This window comes from Aspergillus foveolatus (genome assembly GCF_047715535.1).
Source record: "Aspergillus foveolatus strain CBS 279.81 unplaced genomic scaffold BDW70scaffold_2, whole genome shotgun sequence".
NCBI classification, from domain to species: domain Eukaryota; kingdom Fungi; phylum Ascomycota; class Eurotiomycetes; order Eurotiales; family Aspergillaceae; genus Aspergillus; species Aspergillus foveolatus.
This window is the reverse complement of record NW_027396066.1, coordinates 639,253-661,140: the sequence shown is the minus strand read 5'-3', so window position 1 is coordinate 661,140 and position 21,888 is coordinate 639,253. Positions and strand designations below refer to the sequence as shown.

The 21,888-nt window shown below is 52.3% G+C and overlaps 9 protein-coding genes across 9 annotated transcripts; 5 read left to right on the top strand and 4 right to left on the bottom strand.

Annotated features, from left to right (window-relative positions):
• Positions 1–874: 874 nt before the first annotated feature.
• BDW70DRAFT_155554 (uncharacterized protein) lies at positions 875–2,055 on the top strand (the record flags this gene model as incomplete). Its single annotated transcript, XM_073740049.1, has 7 exons — positions 875–944; positions 1,004–1,078; positions 1,148–1,273; positions 1,327–1,412; positions 1,471–1,566; positions 1,628–1,774; positions 1,855–2,055. The coding sequence occupies 7 exons, from the start codon at positions 875–877 to the stop codon at positions 2,053–2,055; spliced, it is 801 nt and encodes a 266-aa protein (XP_073600709.1).
• A 1,250-nt stretch (positions 2,056–3,305) lies between these two features.
• BDW70DRAFT_126886 (aconitate hydratase ACO2) lies at positions 3,306–5,925 on the bottom strand. The gene is made up of 2 exons (XM_073735167.1): positions 5,846–5,925; positions 3,306–5,795 (listed from the first exon to the last, which is right to left on the bottom strand). Exons 1-2 carry the CDS (start codon positions 5,885–5,887, stop codon positions 3,462–3,464), a joined length of 2,376 nt encoding a protein of 791 aa, XP_073600708.1. The 5' UTR covers positions 5,888–5,925; the 3' UTR covers positions 3,306–3,461.
• Positions 5,926–6,404: 479 nt separating this feature from the next.
• Positions 6,405–9,152, top strand: BDW70DRAFT_126885 (CAIB/BAIF family enzyme). Its single transcript, XM_073735166.1, has 3 exons — positions 6,405–7,078; positions 7,125–7,423; positions 7,473–9,152. The coding sequence occupies exons 1-3, from the start codon at positions 6,718–6,720 to the stop codon at positions 8,574–8,576; spliced, it is 1,764 nt and encodes a 587-aa protein (XP_073600707.1). The 5' UTR covers positions 6,405–6,717; the 3' UTR covers positions 8,577–9,152.
• Positions 9,153–9,699: 547 nt separating this feature from the next.
• Positions 9,700–10,724, top strand: BDW70DRAFT_167625 (fumarylacetoacetate hydrolase family protein; the record flags this gene model as incomplete). Its single annotated transcript, XM_073742283.1, has 2 exons — positions 9,700–9,797; positions 9,856–10,724. The coding sequence occupies exons 1-2, from the start codon at positions 9,770–9,772 to the stop codon at positions 10,722–10,724; spliced, it is 897 nt and encodes a 298-aa protein (XP_073600706.1). The 5' UTR covers positions 9,700–9,769.
• A 186-nt stretch (positions 10,725–10,910) lies between these two features.
• Positions 10,911–13,027, bottom strand: BDW70DRAFT_146837 (aromatic amino acid ammonia-lyase; the record flags this gene model as incomplete). The annotated part of the gene is made up of 2 exons (XM_073738634.1): positions 10,911–12,834; positions 12,891–13,027. 2 exons carry the CDS (start codon positions 13,025–13,027, stop codon positions 10,911–10,913), a joined length of 2,061 nt encoding a protein of 686 aa, XP_073600705.1.
• Positions 13,028–13,523: 496 nt separating this feature from the next.
• Positions 13,524–14,916, bottom strand: BDW70DRAFT_146836 (DUF3712 domain-containing protein; the record flags this gene model as incomplete). The annotated part of the gene is made up of 4 exons (XM_073738633.1): positions 13,524–13,979; positions 14,027–14,145; positions 14,197–14,618; positions 14,666–14,916. 4 exons carry the CDS (start codon positions 14,914–14,916, stop codon positions 13,524–13,526), a joined length of 1,248 nt encoding a protein of 415 aa, XP_073600704.1.
• Positions 14,917–15,350: 434 nt separating this feature from the next.
• Positions 15,351–16,641, top strand: BDW70DRAFT_39266 (oxygenase MpaB family protein). The gene has a single exon (XM_073743910.1). The coding sequence runs from the start codon at positions 15,713–15,715 to the stop codon at positions 16,622–16,624; it is 912 nt and encodes a 303-aa protein (XP_073600703.1). The 5' UTR covers positions 15,351–15,712; the 3' UTR covers positions 16,625–16,641.
• Positions 16,642–18,049: 1,408 nt separating this feature from the next.
• Positions 18,050–19,076, top strand: BDW70DRAFT_155547 (DUF3425 domain-containing protein; the record flags this gene model as incomplete). Its single annotated transcript, XM_073740048.1, has 2 exons — positions 18,050–18,203; positions 18,289–19,076. The coding sequence occupies 2 exons, from the start codon at positions 18,050–18,052 to the stop codon at positions 19,074–19,076; spliced, it is 942 nt and encodes a 313-aa protein (XP_073600702.1).
• Positions 19,077–19,324: 248 nt separating this feature from the next.
• BDW70DRAFT_167623 (putative C6 finger domain protein) lies at positions 19,325–21,760 on the bottom strand (the record flags this gene model as incomplete). The annotated part of the gene is made up of 5 exons (XM_073742282.1): positions 19,325–20,363; positions 20,408–20,494; positions 20,540–21,388; positions 21,436–21,548; positions 21,596–21,760. 5 exons carry the CDS (start codon positions 21,758–21,760, stop codon positions 19,406–19,408), a joined length of 2,172 nt encoding a protein of 723 aa, XP_073600701.1. The 3' UTR covers positions 19,325–19,405.
• Positions 21,761–21,888: the final 128 nt, after the last annotated feature.

The following is a 21,888-nucleotide window of genomic DNA, read 5'->3' as shown; positions in this document are numbered from 1 at the left end:
GTATACACGAGAGCCCAAGCATTAACTGCCCTGTTGCAGATTAAAATACGTCATCATCTGATGTGAACTGAATCTGGATGTTTTCAACCACGAAGCACGAAAGAGATAAACCTTAGGATACTGGTGAGAAGGATGCTCCTGAGCTAGTGTTTGAGCTCAACTAATGGTCCTTGCAGTCTTGCCATCGATCACTTTCTGTGTGCTCAATTGATAAGCTGCTTCTGGTGCTTGCTCAAAAGGTCTTTTTGCTGTTGACATGGCTTTGTCACTTATTCCTGCAATATGCTCAAAGGCCATAGGAGTCTCCTAGTGTTGATTACATCTCCCTGCATCTTTGTTCTTTATTTTCTTTGTCCTGCCCGGAGCAACTGAGCTCTCGCCCGAAACCAGTGCAAATTCTGCCTGCTATCACTTATACGTGTGAATAACAACAAAACCTACCCAATGAGCGTGCAGCCTTGGCTCTTCAACTGTCAGGAATAGGGAATGAAACCATAACTAACCCTGAGTATCCTTACAAGTTGCCCCAGACGGGTGGGGACACTACTCTTGTGTGCAAGAGGTTCCTGCACCAACAGCCCTGTTCCAGTCCCCTTACCCCGATGCTCTCACCGGAAATTGCCTAATATATTAATACTGCGTGAATATTTGCTTGAATACCTCATGGATAAGATGAAAGATGGTTACATGTTGGTAAAAAATTCTGATTTTTAATTCCTCCTTGTGTCTATATAGTTCTCCTTCTCACATCCCACCAGCTCTTCCTCCTCTCCTCAACACCCTCGATACTCTCATCTCTTCTCCAAACCCCTCGTCTTTTTTAATTTGGTTTCAACTGTTCCTGACGTACAACCTCGCCTCAAGAACCTTCAAGATGCAAGTCCTTGTGACCCTGATCTCCATTGTGGCCTTGTTGGCTGTCGCAGCTACGGTTCCTGCCAACGGTAATTGTCCATTTCTATCATCACATTCCACACATAATGCTCATCAGTTTCCTGTATAGAGGCCTTCTCTGCCGGATCTGGTTGTGACTCTCATGATGGTTGTTCCATCTCTCGTAACACCCAAACCGTTGGCAGTAAGCGATCTTTCCCTTCTTCTTTTTATTTTTATCAATCCCACTTCTGTTCTAATTAGTCTACCATAGCTCAACCTTTTCCTCCTGGCTCTGGCGGAGACTACCATGATGATCCTCTTCTCAATGTTCATGGTCCCACTGTCCCCATCCACCATGGTAAAGGTCCCATCCCTCGTGACGCTCAGACTGCTAGCAGTAAGTGACCCTTTCATGGATTATATATCGATTCTAACACCTTTACTGCAAAGGCCAGCCTTTTCCTCTTGGCTTCGGTGGAGGCTACCGGGATGAACCTGAGTCTCATGTTGCTGCTCGTGGTGCCGAAGGCCACGAGGTGGGCGTTCTGTTGATAATCCTGCTTCCCTTACTGTTTAGCTAACATATGGTACCAGCCCTACCTCAATGTCCATGACCCAACTATTCCCATTCACCCTGAGGATGTAGTCGTTACTGATAACTTGACTCCTCGTGACATCGAGGGCAAAGAGGTTAGTCTTCCATTTCCCAATTTTGCTATCCAAATCATCCAACTCACCAAATTTAACGCAGTTCGACACATCCGAATTCGATGGTCCCTGCAGGGTCAACAGGGACTGCAATGCTGGTTCTTTCTGTATTGCGAACTGGTGCACTGCCGCCCGTGAACTGGATGATGGTACTCTCGTCCTTCCCCATCGTGATATTGTCGGAGAAGATGTAAGTACACCGCATGCTCAGTCAACCCTCTCCGTCTTCTCCCTTTACAGACATACATCTGACTCTTCCTCACCGGCTAGGAAAATTACTGGTACTACAAGTCCCGCATCGCCATCAAAGTCCTCGACGAACTCACCGGTAAAGTCGATGCGAAGAACATTGGTAATGCTTGTCCCAAGCAGTGCGATGGAAAGGGTGGAAATAAAAGATGCTGCCCTCGCCACTTCTGTCAACCCCCTCGCTGCCTCGGTGATCCAGATGACTTCAAAGATCATGATTAAGCACGAGATCAGCTCTGCAATCTGTGCCTACAGCAAGGCTTCACTCTTCCGCAAGCTTAGCTAGCTCATTCTATTCAAAGGAAACACGCTTTTCATTGTTTGTTTCTTTGATAAGAAGTCTTAGCGCTTGTACCAAATTCTCAGATGGGTATCTTTTGTTGAAACAGAACTCTTTACTGCACTTTTCTTGATGCAGACTTAACAGTTGGTAATGTGTTCCAGGATGAGTGAGCTTTTGGGGTCCTCATTAGGGAATATTTCACAACTTGCCGCTGAATCAGCTGCAAACTATAGCCGAATGCTCACTCCTTTCATACTATTCATGGCCTTGCTCCCATAACCAAGAATAGAATGGATGGGATCATTGCCTGTATGGAAATACCAGGTTTGTGAGCGGCCCCAACTCCGTAGTCATAGAGTCTTGTAAGTGACAATGGTATAACGCCTGACCACGGTCTCTGGTGTCTATGCGCCGCCGTCAATTCAGTCGGTAGTCTGTTGGTATAATGCCTTGCTTTGTTCTCTTGGTATCCTTGTTGTAGATAATGAGTGGCAACGGTGTGTGCGAGACGGCCGAGCTCCATTCCTACTATCGGCATCCTTGCCAGAGTATTCTCTCGAGGTGCCTTCTTGGTAAGTGCCCTTTTTAGGACCTCCCCGGGAACTGGGTATGTTAAATTGCTAGTGCAGCAGTCACAATGGCAACGGGGCAAGAGTTATTCCAGGCCCACTTGGTAGGTTGATTGCTTAATTGGTGAGAGTTAGGGCACCGTCCTGTGGCCAAGACTGATATCTGTCCAGTTGATGATAGCCTGTACGTGATCCCACTGCACTAAGACAGCCCTACCTAACGAATAGAAAGACAAAAGACAGGAGCTGGTTTTATGCTTTTATAACAATCTAAAGCTGATTTCCCAAGAGACCGCGCTGCTACTGTCCGATTCACGCCTTGCCAGAGCTAAAAGTGGCCAGCGCAGCTACCCGTAGCTGGCTTTGCCCCCAGTTTCCAGACGGCTTTGGATTGCCATTGGCTTCCAAATGAATGATTCACACATTGTGCTTAGTCTCTGATTCCCAGGTTGATCACCTTGGCAGATCTGTGGCGAGCGTTTCTCCAGCCTTCTCACGCCCATCTAACATAGATTCGGACTGCAACGTGAGTAACTTGAATACACTGCGGCCTCGCTGGCTGAAATAGTAGGGATGAATCGATGCGCACGATGTGGATTATCTCTTTCAGGACACTTTGGATCTTTAGCACGCAGTCATGTGTCCCGCGACATATTAGGAGGGCAGCCTAAAGTAGTAGGTAGAAGGCTTAAGTCGATATATGGAATTTCTATTAACCGAGATATCCATGCACAGAAGTATACAAGAAAAACGCTCAGAGGCAACCAGAAAATAAACTACCTCTTGGAAAGCACGTTCAACGCACTGCCTGCCAGAATGAAAGAAGACTGATCCGCACTCAAAGTGTGCTTCACAGGAATAACAATCTCCTCGCCACTCTTCTTCGTAACACGAAGCTTGACCTCACCCTTGCCGCCGTTCTTCAGCGTATCGTACAGGCCCTCGGTAGCAACGACGTCGCAAGCATCAATGCGGTCATAGTCGGCCTTGTCAGCGAAGGTCAAAGGAACAACACCCTGCTTCTTCAGGTTGGTCTCGTGAATACGAGCGAAGGACTTGGCGAGAATGACGCGGCCACCGAGGTATCGGGGCTGAAGGGCGGCGTGTTCACGGGCGGAACCTTCGCCATAGTTCTCTTCGGCGACGACGAGCCACTCGCGGCCCTGGGCCTTCCATTGAGCAGCAAGATCAGGGATGGTGTGCTGCTTGCCAGCCTCGTCGTAAGCGACGTTCGTCTCACCGGTAGCGGCATTCACTGCGCCAATGAGGGTGTTGGCGGAGATGTTCGGCAAGTGGCCCTTGTACTTGAGCCAAGGTCCAGCAGCGGATATGGTATCCGTTGTGCACTGGCCCTTGACTTTGTAGAGGACGCTGAGATTCTGGAGGTCGGAGTTGGGGAAAGGGGCGAAAGGCTCGAGGAGAGCGAGGCGGGTAGATGTGGGGGAGACCTTGACCTCGACGCTGGCATCAGGCACAGGAGCGGAGGGCTGGAAGGCGGGGTTTCCGGCTTCGAAGCCTTTGCTGGGCAGGTCCTGGCCGGTAGGGGGTTCAAAGCGGAATTCTGAGCCGGAAGGGGTGGTGATGGAGTCAGTGACAGGGTTGAAGGTGGTGGAGCCGGCGTAGGTAAGGGCAGTGACGAGCTCGGGAGAAGCGAGGAAGTTCATTGTGCGGCGGTTGCCGTCATTGCGGCCAGGGAAGTTGCGGTTGTAGGAGGTGAAGATGGCATTGTCGGTGCCCTTAGGGACATCGTCTGTGCGCTTCCATTGGCCAATGCAGGGACCGCAGGCGTTGGCGAGGACAGTGCCGCCAGCAGAGGAGAAGGTGGAGAGAGTTTGGTCACGGTCGAGGGTGGCACGGATCTGTTCGCTACCAGGCGTGATGAAAAGGTCAGCTTTCGGCTTGAGACCGGCGGCGTTGGCTTGCTTGACGAGGTGCTCGGCGCGTGTCATGTCTTCATATGAGCTGTTAGTGCAGCTGCCAATAAGACCGGCGTTGAACGTCTCGGGCCAGTTGTTTTCACGGACGGTTTCAGCGAAGCGCGACAGCGGAACAGAGAGATCGGGAGTGAAGGGGCCGTTGATGTGCGGTTCTAAGGTAGAAAGGTCGATCGTGATGAGCTCATCGTACTCAGCGCTGGTGTCTGCTCGGAGCAGGCTTGAAGGCCCTGCAGAAGCGATCTTGGCCGCTGCCTCGGCGACATCTGCGCGGTTTGTCGCCTTCAGGTACGGCACGTGGTTGGGGGAGAAGGGGAAAAGGGAGGTTGTGGCGCCAACTTCCGCACCCATGTTACAAATCGTCGCCATACCGGTGGTGCTGAGTGTTTCAACTCCATGACCGTGATACTCGATGACAAAGCCGGTGCCACCGCGAACGGTAAGCTTTCCAGCGAGGTGAAGGATGATATCCTTGGGCGCGGCCCAGCCTTGGAGTTTGCCCTCCAGTCTCACACCGAGGATGCGAGGGGCTTTCAGTTCCCAAGGAGCGTCAACGAGAGCGTCAACGGCATCAGCGCCACCGACACCGATGGCAATGGCACCCAGACCACCAGCGTTAGGAGTATGACTATCCGTTCCCAGCATCATCAGACCAGGGGCGGAATAGTTCTCCAAGACGCTCTGGTGAATGATACCAGCACCGGGAGGCCAGAACTCAATTCCGTATCTCTTTGAAGCACTCTCCAAGAAATCGAACACCTCCTTGTTTCCTTGGATTGACGCTGGCAGATCGGTATCGGCACCGCGCTCACCCACAATCATATGGTCACAGTGGATACTGGCCGGAACTGCGGTCGACGGCAAGCCGCAAGACATGAACTGCAACAAGGCCATTTGGGCAGACGCATCCTGCATCGCAACGCGGTCAGGCTTCAGCTTCAGATCCGCCTTACCGCGGATGTCGCGTCCATTGTTCGTACCAGTCAACAGTGACTCCTCCGCATTGTCGAGATGAGAGTACAGAATCTTCTCCGCCAGAGTAAGGGCCCGAGATGAACCCAGCACCTTGCGAACTTGTTCAAGATTTTGTACGATTTTGGAATAGGGAGGCATGCGCGAGGAGGCGGGAGTCGAGTCTGTAGCTGTGGCCAGGCCGCGGCGCAGGCATGGCGCAAGCTGATCAAATTAGCAGTTGTATCAATGAACAAACCACATATAAAACATACCCTGCGTGCGGCGCTCCGTTGCGAGACGATCTGCCTCAACATCTTCACTCGATTCTAGCGGAGTGCTGAATTGAATGAATTGCGGAGAAATGGACAAAAAGTCGGGGAGTGAATATTTCGGCAGTATTGGTTTTTTTGGCTGTCCTGTGATTGGACAGCACTCCGATCCCGGCGGCTGGGTGGCGCTAGCCGTTCTTAGACAACCACCTCAGGCACGAAAAACTCTGTGCCTGGGAATGTGACTAGAGCCCGTTGATTGGTTGGGAGTGTCAACACGTTAGTTAAGAGATCTCTCCTTACTAATCAATATCCGGCGCCTCAATCGACATTTCACATAGCCTATATGACCGGTCATATCTCCCAATTTTTGAAAACCGCCTGTTGTTGAAGTATCGAAACAGTAAACTGCATATACAGATTAAAGTTAGGATAGTAAAGAATAGTATGACCTTCAATACATTTTTGGTTGAAGATCCCGGTCACATGACTAAAATCGACACCAGTAACCACTGATATCCAGAGATTTCCCGCCTTCCGATCTTATCGGCAGCCATCCGATCGCGCCTCATCCGCCCCGACTCGGAAGCCCAAGAACCGCGGGGAAGAGAGGGGTCCAGAGACTTTGATTCGCTTCTGACGCGAGTGACAAGGACAATGCGCTTCTTGACGCCTACCAGTGCTGATCAGTCGAGTGCTCGTGATCTTCCCGACACTGGCTGCTCGGAATCGTCTACGGACGTCATTTAAATACCACCTCCCCGTTCCGAATCCATGTCTGCGCGCTGAAACGAACCCTATAAATCTACGACTCCACGCAATTCTGGCTGCTACAAGAAGTTTACCGAGTCGATTTCTGGGATTTGAACAGCAAGATGGCATCATATTCGCCCGTCAAAGAAGCAACGCGCATCTTCTCGTTCCTATGCGACCAAGCCGAGCGTCTCAATCTACCCCCGGAAGTGGTCGCGGGACAAGATGCAGTCTCGTTCAACACGACCCATGACAAGATCTACTTCCCGATTCCGTTTAAAGAGACGGAGACACTTGCAGCTTTGAAGGGCGTTGAGGGCTCCGTGGCCGCTGCGATCGCAGGCCTGAGATATGGACCGACTGCGCAAAAACGGAATGTCAAGATTAACCTAGAGCGCGCGACGGCGTTCGGCTGCCAGGCGTACATGGCTAAGGTGGATGGGCTGTCCAAGCTGGACCCGGAGGTCAAGAAGAAGTTAAAGGGTATGAGATTCTGCGCCAGCGCCATAGTGCCGTGCTGATTTAGTAGATACGGACTTGCTCGCGGCGCAGTCCAATGGATACCGCCGAATGTCGGCAAATCTGTACAGGACCAAGAATGAGGGTGAGTTTTTTCATATTCACGGCTCGCTCGAGGCCACAACGACATTAAACATGATCGGGTTGGAGGGCCACCGGCCCGATCTCACGGATTATGAGGAGATCATTAAGGTCATCGAAAGCCACGTGCAGAAGTACTCTGCAGCGGAGCTGGAGAAGATGAACAACGAGCGGAGACAAGCCGGCGTGACTGCGTTCAAGTATGAGGACTTTATCAAAACACCTCACGTACGTAGTTGTAAACCTAGTACTACAAAGGTTTCACTGACACCTGCAGGGCCAACTCAACGTCCAACAACCTCCTTGGAAAGTCACCAAACTTCCCGGCAACCTGCCTCCAACACCATTCCCTGCCGACGGAGGCAGCAAGAAGATCCTCAAGGGCATCAAGGTCCTTGAACTCTGCCGTATAATCGCCGGGCCCACCGTCGCCCGCATCCTGACAGAGTACGGCGCCGATGTTTTAAAGATCACGAGCCCCCACCTCTCAGATGTCCCCTTCTTCCAAGTCGACGGCAACATGGGCAAACATGCTGCCGATCTGGACCTGAAATCACCGGAAGGCCGCGAGGTCTTTGAGGCCTTGCTGGCCGACGCAGACGTCCTCATCGACGGATACCGCCCCGGCGCGCTGGACCGTCTAGGCTACGGCGCATCTGCTCTCGCCGCGCTCGCCGAAAAGCGCGGAAAGGGCATTGTTTATGTTAACGAAAACTGCTTTGGCTACGAAGGGGAATGGGCAGGTCGTCCTGGCTGGCAGCAGATAGCTGATTGTGTATGTCTCCACTACCACCCGTATCCCGCAATCCGAAAATTAACTTGCGCACAGGTAACAGGCGTAGCATGGGCGCAAGGGAAATTCATGAACCTCTCTACCCCGGTGGTTCCTCCCTTTCCCATTTCTGACTACGGCACCGGTTGCATGGGAGCGATCGCCGCCCTAACTGGTCTCTACAACCGCGCCAAATTCGGCGGTTCCTACCACGGCAAAGCTAGTCTTATGCACTACGACCTCCTCCTCTTCGCCGTGGGACAGTACGACCAAGACGTGCAGGATTCGCTGCGCGCGAGCCAACCAGAGGAGTTCTTCTCTCTACGGCACTGTGACAGCGTTGACCGGATCTCGTCGACTGTACTAAAAGGAATGAAGGAGCGCTTTCCGCATCTGTATCTCCCTCCCGGCTCTGATACAGAGCGTGAGGTAGTACTGACGGAGAAGTGGTACTCCACGGCTTATGGCGCGGAAATTGAGGTTGTCAAGCCAATTGCGGAGATCGATGGTGTGGACAACAGCTTTGAGAGGGCGAGTCGACCGAACGGCGTTGACAGACCGTCTTGGGAGGACTTTAGGGTTGAGGAGGGGGACAAACGGTTGCAGTAGAAAAGACCTGATCACGTAGCAACTTAATAGTATTCTTTGATCTTAGAGCCGATTTCGACGCAGTAGACTAGACAGCGCACCGTTTGCCATATTTGTGGGTATACCGGAGTCCAGTTCGAACCGCCGTGTCCCAAAGTCTTCCTTTCTACTGTCTTCAACTGTCTTCAAGCACAATGGAGGGAGATACCTTCAAAACTTACGCAGTGTACGCCTTCAAGATAAACCCTTGTCTAGACGGCAAGTCTTATGATGAAATATCAAGATTAATGGCGACAAACAGAACGGACGGCGTAGTTCCACGCTGGTACGGATATGAGGAGCGCGGTCATAACGCGGGTTGAGAGGCAGAGTCAGCCGGTACCGTAGGCAGCGAGAGATTTATTGGCTCATTCAGTTCATTTGGTGGTGGTTTTTTGCAGCGAAAGAGTGTCTGAAGACGAGGATGGATGCAAGGCAACGAAGCGAGCAGTTGAGGAGCCGCTGCTGAAGGCGATAATGAACGGGACTGTTACGAGCCCAATGCCGAAAAGGAATAGAAGTATATGGCCAGCGAAATTATGCTATGCATGACCATCGAAGATAGTTCGTGGAGATAAAGACTGATGGAATGCTTGGTGTGGATATGAGCTGTGTCACGAGATGGACGGCCAAATATCACGTGGGAATGTTCTGCAGCGCCCAACGACTGGCCGAGATAAACCTGAGATTACTGTACCATGGGAAAAGCAATTAATGCAGATGATTGTGAATGAGTACGGACGGGTCAAAGTCGTTATCATGTAAAAGTACAAGTTCGTACAAGTTCCTTGAGTATGAACTGTAGTCTAAACAGACAAGCCTAGTCAATTCAAAGATCGGCACATAGCTTGGACACTTGAGGTTGTATATCAGTCAAGACCATTTTGCAGGTCCCAGGTCCTAAGGTACGATCTCATGAGTATAGGTATGCGTTTATTGACATTATAACAGAGGCTGCCCTAAGCATTGAGATCCCCACGATTGTGGAGAAGTGTCGGCTCTTCCGAGCCCAACTCCGACAGCGACTCGGCTTATCCCACATTTTTCCCCACGTTTACAAGAGTGTGCTTGAGAATTACTCCGATCACATACATATACTTCAAAGCCCCTCCAATGGACCCCTCAACTGACTCCAACTGCAAATATTGTACAGCGCTTGCTTCGCGGCCGTCTCAATGTCCAAAATCGCCTCTACCTTCTCGCGTAAGCGTGCCCCAGCCTAACCAGAACCACTCCTCCTTGAAGACTAACAAATGACCAGGCCTCGTGCGCTTCCATCCCAAATCCAACCCCTCCTCCATTCTGATCGGCGAGCCCGTAAACCCCAGCTTGGACGTGGGCCTCGCTGTGCTCTCGGGCGCCGATGTGCCAGTAGCGCTTTACTCGGGGTCTTCCATCCTCTCCCCGGGCTCAAGAACAGATAGAACCGAATCGATCCTCAAACTTCTTTCCCCGTTATCATCAAAGGAAGTCGGAAGTATTCGCTGCATCGGCCTCAACTATGTCTCGCATGCGGCAGAAATGAAACTCGATATTCCCACTGTGCCGACTCTTTTCCTCAAGCCCAGCACCTCGCTCGGCGATCCGTACCCTACCTCTTCGACGATCCTGCCCAAAATCACGCAGGAGGACGGCACGGGCGACTATGAGTCCGAGATGGCGATCATTATCGGACAAGACGCCAAGGATGTCTCGGAAGAAGAGGCGCTAGATTACGTCCTCGGCTATACGGCCGCGAACGATATCTCGAGCCGGACGAGCCAGATGAACCAGAGCCAGTGGTGCTTTAGCAAGGGATTTGATGGCGCTTGTCCTTTGGGACCGGTCGTTGTTAGTAAGAATGCGCTTGGGGGGGATGGTGTTGCCGGGCTGAGGATCAGGGGGATCAAGAACGGGGTTGTGATGCAGGACTGTCAATTGACTGATCTGATCTTCGCTGTGCCGAAGCTGGTTAGCTTTTTGTCGCAGGGTACGACGCTGCCTGCTGGGACGGTGATTCTGACGGGCACGCCGCCGGGTGTCGGGGCGGCGAAGAATCCAAAGGAGTTTCTGAGGGATGGTGATGAGTTCCGGGTTGAGCTTCTGCCGTTTGTGGGGACGTTGGTTTCCAGGATTGAGAATCAGGTTTAGATGCCTTGCTGTTGGGTACTGTAGATCGTATAAACACTCACGTCTAGAATAGAATAGAGATGACAGAAATCAATTTACTGTCTAGATCATCTGTATGAGATCTATCTAGCCAGCAAGGCGGGAAGCATCTATATCTGAATCATCACCGAAATATGTTCAATCTAGCATCAAAAGAACTAATCTAGACTATGCCCAACAAGCAGCCAGAACAGACATGAACCGCCCCTCTCTCAGAGCAGCATAGATGGTCCCAATATGCGAGCCGATCGTCCTCTTGTCACCTTCACAAGCCGAGGGGTAGGTTGGGTGGTCCACCAGCCCCTTATGCATAGGAACCTTCAGGGTCTCACGAACAAAGTTGTAGATCTTTGCCGAAGACGAGCAGAGCAATTTCCCAGTAGGCGGGTTGGCGAAGTACGCCTTGCGGTTGGCGGCGCAGTGGAACTTCAGGAGATCAGTGACAGTGGACTGCCATTTACGAACAACATTGCCATCGATGGATGGCGAGCTGGATTTGCTGCTGAGGATGAAGAGGGTGCCCATCGTCTGCGAGACAGCAGTCGTAGCGCGCTGTTCGAGGTCGAGTGTAGCGGTGCAGTTCCAGTGGCGCATCAACTCGCCCCATAGTGTGTTTATATCGGTATCAGCGAGGGACTGACTGAAAAGGTCCGATGTATATTCGACGACATGCTTTCGGGCAATCGTCTCAAAAGTCCTATGGATCTCACGGAGATCTACGGCCTGGCAGAGCGCGTATATATGGCTAGCCGCCATGAGCGAGAACACCTCCACTGCATCCGCAGCATACCGCGCCCCAATCAACGCCAGCGAGTTGACAACCTGGTTATTCACGTCCGCTGATTGCACAAAGTTGCTAACCGGATTATTGAGGTACCCAAGCTCAGACATGTAAGACGCCATGTTGATATCGACCCCTTTTAGAGCGAACGACAACGAGGGGTCATCGGCACACAGGTTTGGGGGAAGACCCTTGCTGAGCATGGGATTGATGAGCTCAGAGCACTGCCCGAAGACCAGTTTACCTAGGGTCTGCATGGCGCTCGTGGTCTTCTCCATGGCACTCGTGATGGACATTGCTTGGAAGTTGCCGCCGTGGTGGATGGTGTCGTTGGCGACGTCAAAAAGTGGATTGTCAGTTGTGGAATTGAGCTCGATGGCCACTTGAGCTTGAGCCAGGGCTATGTTCTCGACATGCGGGCCTATCCATTGCGAGGCCGTGCGAAGGGGGTAACGATCTTGGGCGAGGTCGTTGTCGGAAGATGAATGGTCATGATCGGTGGTTAATTGGGAATCGGATAGGAAACGAAAGATATTTGCGGCTACTTCTTTCTGGCCTGGATGGGGCCGTGCCTCAGCGATGAAGGGGTCGAAGTTGTGCTTCGTGCCGAGCAGAGCTTCAGTTGCCATTGCAGTCAGGACCTGTGTGAGGAGGATGAGCTGATTTGCTTCGAAGAGAACCAGGCTCGCTGCACCAGTGCTGAATGCTGTTCCGTTAAGCAGTCCCAATGCCTCCTTGGGTCTAAAGGTCAACGGCTCCAATCCAAGCTCCTTGAGTGCAGTGTCCGCAGTCACAATCTTGTCGTCCTTTCTCCCTCCGCAATGGACGTAGATATCAGGATTACCCTCTAAGGCCCCCGCAATATACGCCAGCGGTGTCAAGTCGCCCGAAGCAGAGATACTCCCGCGCAGCGGCACAACTGGCGTGTAGTCCTCATTGATCATCGTCGCAAGATTGCGCACGATCTCAATGCGAACAGCAGAATGGCCACGGATGAGAGAATTGCATCGCGCAACCATTGCTGCCTTGACGATCGGAATAGGGATCGAGTGCGCAGGGAGACTGCGGATTATTGAGGAGCATGTTTGCCCCTTGTCTGACGGCAGAACAACGGCCGTATTATGGTGCTGGATGAGCGCTTTCTGGAGGTCCTCGTGGGCATTTGTACGCGTGTCCGCGTTGCCTCCAAATCCTGAATTCACACCATATACGACCCGCCCTTCAGCTAGTCTTTTGTCGAGCAGTGCTACACTGGCTTCCATGCAAGAAAGCACTGAGGGGTCGTCCGTTACGCTGACGCGGGCTCCATATCTATAATACATCAGTATCGTTGAGCTGAATCTCGTTGGACAAAGTTGGGAATGTACTTTGAGACTGCGACGGCGTCGCTGAGACGCAGAGAGTGGCCATCGAGATGGACAGGCTGGGCTTCTTTCGCAGCGGCTTCGAGATCACGAAACGAGAACAGGACGGATTGTGTGTATTCGGAGAGGCCACTGGCCATTTCAGTGGGTTGGAAACGATTCTTGCAGAGAGGAGCGTCTCCCATGATTGCTTAGCATGAGCGAAAACTCAAAGAGACGGTGAGCGATTCCAGCCAGAGGATGCGGGATAGCAGTGCTATATAGCCTGATCCGTCAGGCGCAAACCCAGCCAGCCAGCCACTTCGCTGGAAGCAAACGTATCAATGTCACCAAGTGATTTCATTTATCATCGAAATAATATAAGGATCCCTGTCTCAAGGTCTGACTGGTTGAGAGAGCGACGATCTAGATCGAAGATTGATTCACTGTGCATTAGAGTCTTAGCCTCACGTCATAAGAATCACCTGCTTATCTGTACTCCGCAAAGGTCGTCAGCTATTACTCCGTACTTCAGTACTCGAACACAAGGCCGTGCTCAAGTTGTCTATCAGGCGATATTAGGCGATCGTATAAGCAGAGCAGATCGGAGTATATACATCATAAATCATAACCTGTACTAAGCCACCCTGGATTCGGCTATGAATTTGTTATCGTTCTATTCAGCCCCAAGCTCCCATCCGGATCATCGATCGAGTTGATAATATCGTGGATATCTGTTGGTCCATCCGGGTTCGTCAGGTTGTGGAAGATGTTCGTCCCGTTCGGGCTAAGGATGCCCTGCATTGTGTTCATCACCAGCCCACCAAGCGAAACATCCGCAGTCAGTGTGAGCTGCTTCAAGGCCTCGGTGTAATACGGGACCAGTTGGCCGTCGTAGGTAGCCGACCGGCCGATTGCGTCAAGTCGCAAGGCTCCTCGGCTTAAAGCGTCCCCTTGCGTCTCGAGAATACCGTGAAGATTAGCTATGAGGTAATCAAGGTCCAGGGTGCCCTTCACCGGAACCGAGTGATTGCCCGGGTAGAGGATGAGATTGTCAATGGTTGCGTTGCCGAGTGTGTAGTTGCCGGCTTTGAGGTCGAGCATGGTCGTTCCCTTGGCTGGTTAGTTTATCCTTCGGTCATTGAAGATGGAAGACTTACGATTTGCAGCGTCATGACGGACAGATTAGGAAGGGTTGCGTTGGCGATCAAATTATGATCGGGCTGATCTAACACCAACTTGGGATTGTCGATAGAGAAGCCGGGAAATTTGTTGAGGGCTGGAATCGTTAGCTCGCGGCACCGGAACGTCTCCCTTGAGCAGGACTTACTGTTCTGATGGATGTTCTTGTCAAGCTTGACATGGTTCTTCAGTTTACCGAGATATGCATTTGTTTCGCCTTTCACAGGTAACGGCGCATGCGGCTCAAATACAACTTTGTGGACGTACTCTGTCCACAGGGGCACGTTCAATGGGGTGCGTACGCCCTTGACCCCGAGCGTGGTGTTCCCGTGGATAATGGTGCCATCAAGATGCGTTGTAAAGATGGTGTTGTTGCCCTCTATGTCCTGATTGTAGACGTGCATGTCAAACGGTTCTATTCGCACGGGCAGCGCAATTGGAAGATCCAGAGCAGCTTCGAGCGTGAGCAAAACCGAATCAGGCCGCGGCTCGAGAATTGTCGCATTCACGAGCAGGAGCGTCCCCCTATCAAGGACATTCTGAGATATAGCAGGAATGATGAGGAGGAAACTGTGAATAGTCAGTAGGGCATTCTGCGAAAAGGGGGCTGGACGTACAAAATTGGCAAGAAAATCGCCAGGAAAATGACGCTCCAGAAGATGTAGCAGCAGAAGAATCGCGCAAAATGCCGCTTCACTCGCTGCGCCCTCTTCTGCTTCACCTTGGGCTCAACGAGGGAGACCTCGCCTGGGACCTTCTCGATGCACTCGATATCCACATCGCTGCCAGCAAGAGGACCCCTAAAGGAGCCCAGTGTATTCTTAGGGGCTACCTTCGCAGGCTTTTCTGGAGAGCTGACGGACGACATGACGAGATTATCTGCTTGCTTGACTCGTGGCCCCAGGTTGAAGAACCTGGAAGGAAGATAAACCCCAGAATTCCTTCCCTCGTCCTCGTCCTCGTGAGTCGTGCCCCGACGATCGCGGATGCGGGGAGACGACGTCGACCTAAGAACTTCCCAATCGATTTGCCCGCGAAGCGAGTGGGCGGCGACTCCAGCGAGGCAGAAAGTCTCGGGGAGGGATGGAGCCCGATGGAGCCCCTTTGGAGCCGAAAATGGCGCTATTCAGAGATCGACGGGACGATCGCAATGGGCTCTCTCGGTAGCCAGCCATGGTCGGTTCACATGCGGAGTGTCAGCTCTCCTAAACTGCTAGTAGGGCCGTTGGTGAGCCCCTTTTCTCCTCGGCTATCGAAATGCTTGAAAGAAAGCATGGCATCATACCACGATTATCACCCCAGTTTTGCCGCCTTGTGACGAAGGACTGCGGGGGATAGGCGATGGTCAAGACAATCCCCAGATTTCGCCATTCACGATCTCTCGACCTCCCATTGAGTCCATCTGATCCGCTTGTTGCACTCGGGCAGCATACCGCTTCGGGGTACTGGATCCGTTGATCTGAAGTCGTGCGTTGGTGGTTTGAAATAGTTCAACTCTGTCAGTGGCGTTCGCTGGGTATGGAACTGAAGCTAGCTGAATTCGCTAACAATCCCCAGTGCCTAAGTATTTTGTAGACTACACTTGACTACACTCAACTGTTCACCCACCTTGAATACTATTATTTACGAGTACCTACCTCCTTGTCACATTTGCAACGGGCAAAATGTCGCTCGAGGAGAAACGGGACATCGACAGAATCACGCCGGTTCTCTCGAGTGCAAGCTCAACGAAACCACAAACAGCCACATACAACTCCAACAACAGCCTCTCTGACCTCGACAACCTCCAAGTGCTCCCTAAAATCCTGCAAGAAGGGGTCATCTTCGTTGCCTGCGGCCCGGCTGTCCTCCTGCAAGCGGCGCATCCCGGCCTCAACACCGCCAGCAGTGCAAGCTCAAATCTGACCGACGACCTCACATCCTACCTCCATGCAGCCCTAAGCTACATCGCCTGCCTCGTCCTCGGCAGCAAGGACGAAAAACAAGCTCTTCTGGCTCGCTTAGGGCTCGGACAACCTCCTCTGCAGTCGAGCTTGAAGGTCACATCGCCCACATCACAACTCTGGCTCGTCGCAACCATCTACGCGACAGCGGCAGACTTCTACCAGCGCATCTACGGGACCTTCGACTACCGCACCGCCGAGGCGGCGTACGACGAATTCGCCCTCGTCCTGCGCTATCTATCGCCTACTGTGCTTCCATCCGCCTCTGCCGGCGACCAGAGCCTGTCGCAGGTATCCTGGCCGTCGACGCGCGCCGAGTTCTGGAAGTACTGGGACGCCGAGCTCTCGAAGCTCGTGGTCTCTGCAGCGGCACACGATGTCGCGACCGAGCTGCAGAAGCGGGATCTACCGCGAGGAGTAGGCCTTACAAAGCCTGTACTGAGGGCTGTTACAATCGAGATGCTTCCAGAGAACATTCGAGACGGGTATGGGGCGAAGAGCACGTTTATGACGCGGCAGTTGTATGCGACTGCAATTGGGTTGTTGAGGCCTGTTTACCCTTGCCTTCCCAAGGGGTGGCGGTCTGGTCCTGCCAACTATTATTTGGAGGAGGTGCGGAAGGAGATTAAGTAGACTGCGGAAGGGTTTTGAACTTTTTTCGATACTCTCTAATTGTTTGTTCTCGGTTTCTTCCTAGAAGGGCTAATATGATGTGATGACTTGCTAGCCAGTGCCAGTGGGCCTCTTACCTTACTATACCGCGTATGAGAATAATAGCTGCTGTATTAGGGTGCATCCACCGTAGGGAGGTGGTGCCTGGTGGAATCCCCGCATTGCGCAGGCGCCGCCAGCGGAAAGCACACCACCAGTCGCTCTCAATACAGGAGTATCGTGACAGCCAGTGCATCCAGACACACCAATCCAAGAAGGCAACCGGCTTGTCCCGCCTCAAAAGAGTAAGGCAGGACCAGGATCGGTCCCTGATCCGTTCTTCGAGACAAACAGATATGCAGCTGGACCACTTGTATGTACTCAGAGTAGTTTGACGCCCGTTGAGTTGACAGGTCGACAGACCACGTGATATACGACGTGTTCGAATCTACCGTCCGTAACAGCGTGCGTACCGGGACTGGACACGAGTATGGGCAGTTCAGCTTCAGCCCCTCATTTCCCGCCTCTCGTTCTCGCCGCCCATCTTGCTTCCATCTTGCCTTCCATCTCGCCTCCCATTTCTCACCTCTGATCTGGGGTATTAGAGCAGACAGGCAGAAGCCGGTATGTCGCCCAACGCCAAGAGCGATGGCAGCAGTCAAGAGCTCAGACCTGTTCAGCGAACGCAGCGAACGGCTCGAGTTGCGGTGGCCTTCACCTCAGAGTACGCTTTGTGGCTGATCCATCCGTGGCTTGAAAGCGTTGGGCCCATGGGCAGCGTTGGGCGGGTAATCTAGCGACGATCGATAGCAGGTACGCAGGCATATTTCGCGCGCAAATATCGACAGATCATCGAGTTAAGCGCCCTTTTAGGCTTCATGCAATAGTACGAAGTAGAGATAGCATGGTAGAACAACCGGCTTGTATTCTTGAACTGGAGACACCACCAGTCACGCGAAGGCTTGTAAGAGCGTCGTATTTCGTCGCACATTCCCAGTTGCGGATTTTTTTTCCCGGACAATGACGCTGTTTCAACTATTCTCCGCTCTAGTCTGTGCTGAATTTCTAAGCATTCTAAGCACACAACAACCAATCGCCAGGTCAAAAACACGATGGAAGCCGATCGTAAGTTCCAAATCTTATCTGGCCAGCTCCGCAAAACCTAAGAGGAGGCAGCGTTTAAATAACAGATGATGAAAGTGAGTCACGCCAAGACCTGCGGCTGTCAGCATTTGGGGCGTTGTGCTTAACTCCGGCCCCACTCATCTGGTTTAAAGCCTGGGCCACAATCGAGACCACCGTCGAGACCACCTCTTGTCGACGGCCTTTGCCTCTGCAATTGCTCGAGATTCTCAGATTCAACTCATTGCTGACTGTCAGCTTCGTCGGATTCGGTCACAGCGCATCATGCAATCACCGCAGGAATTGTCCAACTCGACGCTTGTCAAGTGGCGGGGAAACCGCAAACACGCCCTCGCCGACCCTGAGGACGACTGGGCTGGCCTAGGCGATCCAAAGGAGCGGCGCAAGAGACAGAACCGCATCAACCAGCGTGCTTTCCGTGAGTCCTTCAGGTTTCTCGGTTCTTTCTCGGTTCTTGATGACTTTGCTGTACTGGGCGAGTCCTAACGGAAGTCGACTTGCAGGCCAACGACGACGCGCGCAGCAAAAGAAGGCCACAATCCAAGAGCAAATCGAGGAGATGATCGTAAAGGGCGAGGTCACATTACTCCCACGGACATCATCACCAGAATCATCAACACCATCATCCACATACTCCGTTCCCTGCAGCTCCTCGACGACTTCATCACATACAAATAGCAACCCCTTAGTCTACACCTGGGAGAAGCGTATATGCTTTTTGGGCAGCGAAATCGACAAGCTCCTCGAGCGCTTCAGCCAAAAAGCAGTCGAAAGCTATGTCCTGGGCTCCCCATCCTCCGACCACCTTCTAACCCTCTGCAAAGTCAATGTCTTCCGCGCGTTCATGACAAACATGCAAACCCTCGGCATGAGCGCCGGCCCCGAATGGATGGAAGACGAAGCAATCTCGCCCTTCTCCACGTCCATGCCGGGATACCTCCCAGCAGAGAAACTACCGGTCAGTCTGCGCCCTACAAAACTGCAAACCAGTAGAATACACCACCCGTGGCTGGACTTTTTCCCGTTCCCGCGCATACGGGATAATTTGATCATGGCAGGCGATTTTGACGATCATCCACTCTGTGAGGATATAATGGGGTTCTGGAAAGTAACAGACGAAGCATGCGGGCTGTTGGTTTGGGGGGAGGCGCACGATCCACGGAATTGGGAAGCTTCGGAGAACTTCTTGAGACGATGGCCGTGGGTTGTTGCGGGGTGTCCCGAGCTGTTGGAATCCACAAATCGGTGGCGCAGCTCCAGGGGGGAGAAGATGATATTCCGGTATCTATAATGAAAAATAATGAAATGATTATATAACGCATCAGCGTCTTGTAAGGTCGCTTGCCATGGTTACCCGGCAGGCTGGCAAACTCTGCGATGAAACGGGATGGTCAACTATGTGGCCTATAGCCAAGAAGCATAGCTTCCAGTTCTTGCTGCAATATACGACCTATCGACGAATGATAACTGTCTATTTGTTCAATTGTTTTAATCCAGAACAATCCCACGCGGCCCAGTATAGTGCTCCCAATTACACAAGCATACCCAGCCATGCATGAAACAAACCCAAACTCCAAAGCGCCGAAGCACCAGACACTTGGGAAAAAAAACTCAAGGAAGTCACAACAACCGCAACAGTTCCAAGTCCTTCGCCACAGCAGGACTATACATCGCGCAATCCTCCAGAAACCGCAACATCTCCTGGTTCCACCGCTCCCAGCCAGCGGGTAATGTACCTCGAACGCGAGGATCAGGGGACTGCGCAATACAGTAGAAAAGGAGGATTTGGCCGAAGAACTGCGAGCAAAAGGCGAATTTTATGGGTATGCAGCTCTTCATGTCGCGGAAGATGCCATGAATAATCGGCCAGTCCATGGCGTTTTGTAGTCCTCGGCGGATCTGTTCGAGGTCGTCTTCTGTTAAGAGAGACGGGATGCGGAGGGCTTTGTATAGGTATGGACGGCCGATGTGGAACTTGGCGATCATGTAGCGGCCTCGGAGCATTGCTTCAGCGACGGCGACAGCAGGGGTGAGGGGGCGGGTGGTTGTGGTCGTGTTGGTAGTTGAGGAGAGAGGATGCGGAGAGATCGGGTTTCGGTTCGGCGAGGCGGTGGTTGTTTGTGGAGAGGTGGTGCTTAATGCTGGTGTCGCTGCGGCTGCCGTGGTTGCTGTTGGGGGTATATCCGAGAACTGCAGACCAGATGGGAGGTTTAGGCGCCACTGCTCGAGTTGATGGTGGAGTTCGGCGTTGACGGCGGGTTTAGGAAATGTTCCAGAGTCGGAGTAGAAGTAGAGGGAGTGTCGGATGCGGGTGAGGATGATGCGGTGGGCAACCTGCGCTAGGAAGTGATACTGGAAGAATGAATCGTCGATCTCGTCGGCTGGGGAGAATCGCGCAGGGACAAAGCCTAGGGTTTCAAAGCCGATAAATTTGGGTATTGGTACAACTTCTTCGAAGCGGGAGAGACCGCTAGGAGGGAGGTGGAGTTCTTGTACAAGGATCGTTTCGTTCATGAGGCAGTTCCAGAAGACGCGCGATTTCATATCACCTTCCCACTCGTCGAAGTTAACGTCATGACTGGGCCGTTAGCGTAAGAAGAAGAGCATCAGCAGAGTACTCACTTGGTTAAGATTGAGAGACAGCCAGTAGCAGCGCGGTGGATCATAGCCCATGAATCCATAGGGCGGAGAATCTGCTGATAATAGACTCTGGACGCGGTTAGCCCTGGCCGAGCAACAATGCTAAACACGTACGATGATAATAGGTAGAATTGACAACTCTGGATATCGTTGTCACACATCAAAAACCCGATGCGCCGCCGGGCCTCGTTGAAAAAACGCAGTCCGGGCGGTTCCTCCTGCACGACCCCCAACCAGTCCGGAGGCTCAAAATGGCTCCCTCTCGATCCAGGCAGTGGATAATCACCCTCGTGGTGGGCATGAACTGCCAAACATCCCAAGGCCATGATAATGAGAACCAAGCAGCTCTCCATGGTATAGCCAAACCCGCTTTCAATTGCTGCGCCAAGCGTAAAGGCAAAATAGAAGTTCTTGTCCATGATCGGCGTGAAAGGGTTGATGGTCGCGAAAAATGCAGTCGACAATCCCTTGATCATTGCCAGCGGTAGTGTCTCCAGCCAGTCGTCCCCGGCCTGTGGAGGAAATGGGTAAATGTACATCGGTAAAGGCGGCCTGTTCATCTCAGTGTCGATCACATAGTTCTTCCCCAGCTTCTCGTGCGCCTCGAGAAATTGCTGCGGAAGGATCTTTCGCGCTCCGGGCCATAAAACCACCCCGTGCTGGCTAAACGAGATCGAGACCAGTCCATTCGCAAGAACCGCATTTGGACGCTCATCAAATTCAAACACTTCCGGCTCACCCGATGGGATGAGAGTTCGCGGTGTCCCTGCAGAGACTTGTATGTCATGCCGAGGAGCCGCAGTCGCCTGGCTGGGGGTGTTCATGTCCGTCTGGCCATCAGAAGGCCGAGACAACTGTGTCTGTAGAGCCTGAATCTCATTGCGCACATTGACAGGGACATTCTCCAGCTTGGTTTCCAGTCGATGGAGGGTGCTCATAATGAGCGTGAGCGAATGGTCACGCCTGTAGGAGTCAGCAGCAGGCGATTGAGACAAGTCGAAGGCGCATACTTGGAACTCTTGCGCTCATTGTAGACACATTCCTGACCCAGAGACTTGCACAAGCCACATTTGGGCCGCGACTCGTCGCATCTCGTCTTTTTGAGTCTACAAGTTTCACAGGCCTGCACTGAGTCAGAGTAGTATAATATATCGAAAATCGGAGACTTACCACTGTAGCGATAAAATTACGAGGTTTCTTGGTCCCCGTAGACTGCTGCTCTGGTGTCGGGGAGAGAAGGTCGTTGATAGGTAGAAGGCTGTTATGGGTAAGCTGCTCTGACGGCGGCGGAGAGCCACCGCGAGCTGGAGACTCGTCGAGAGGGCGCTTGCTCATTGTGCATGTTGAGTGTCGACCTTTGCACTAAGATCAATAATAGAACATTTTCTTGTTCTGGAGACGAATTCAATACCCAACTAAGATGTAAGGTGGAGAGATTGAGGACGTCCAGTTCCTGAAGGTAA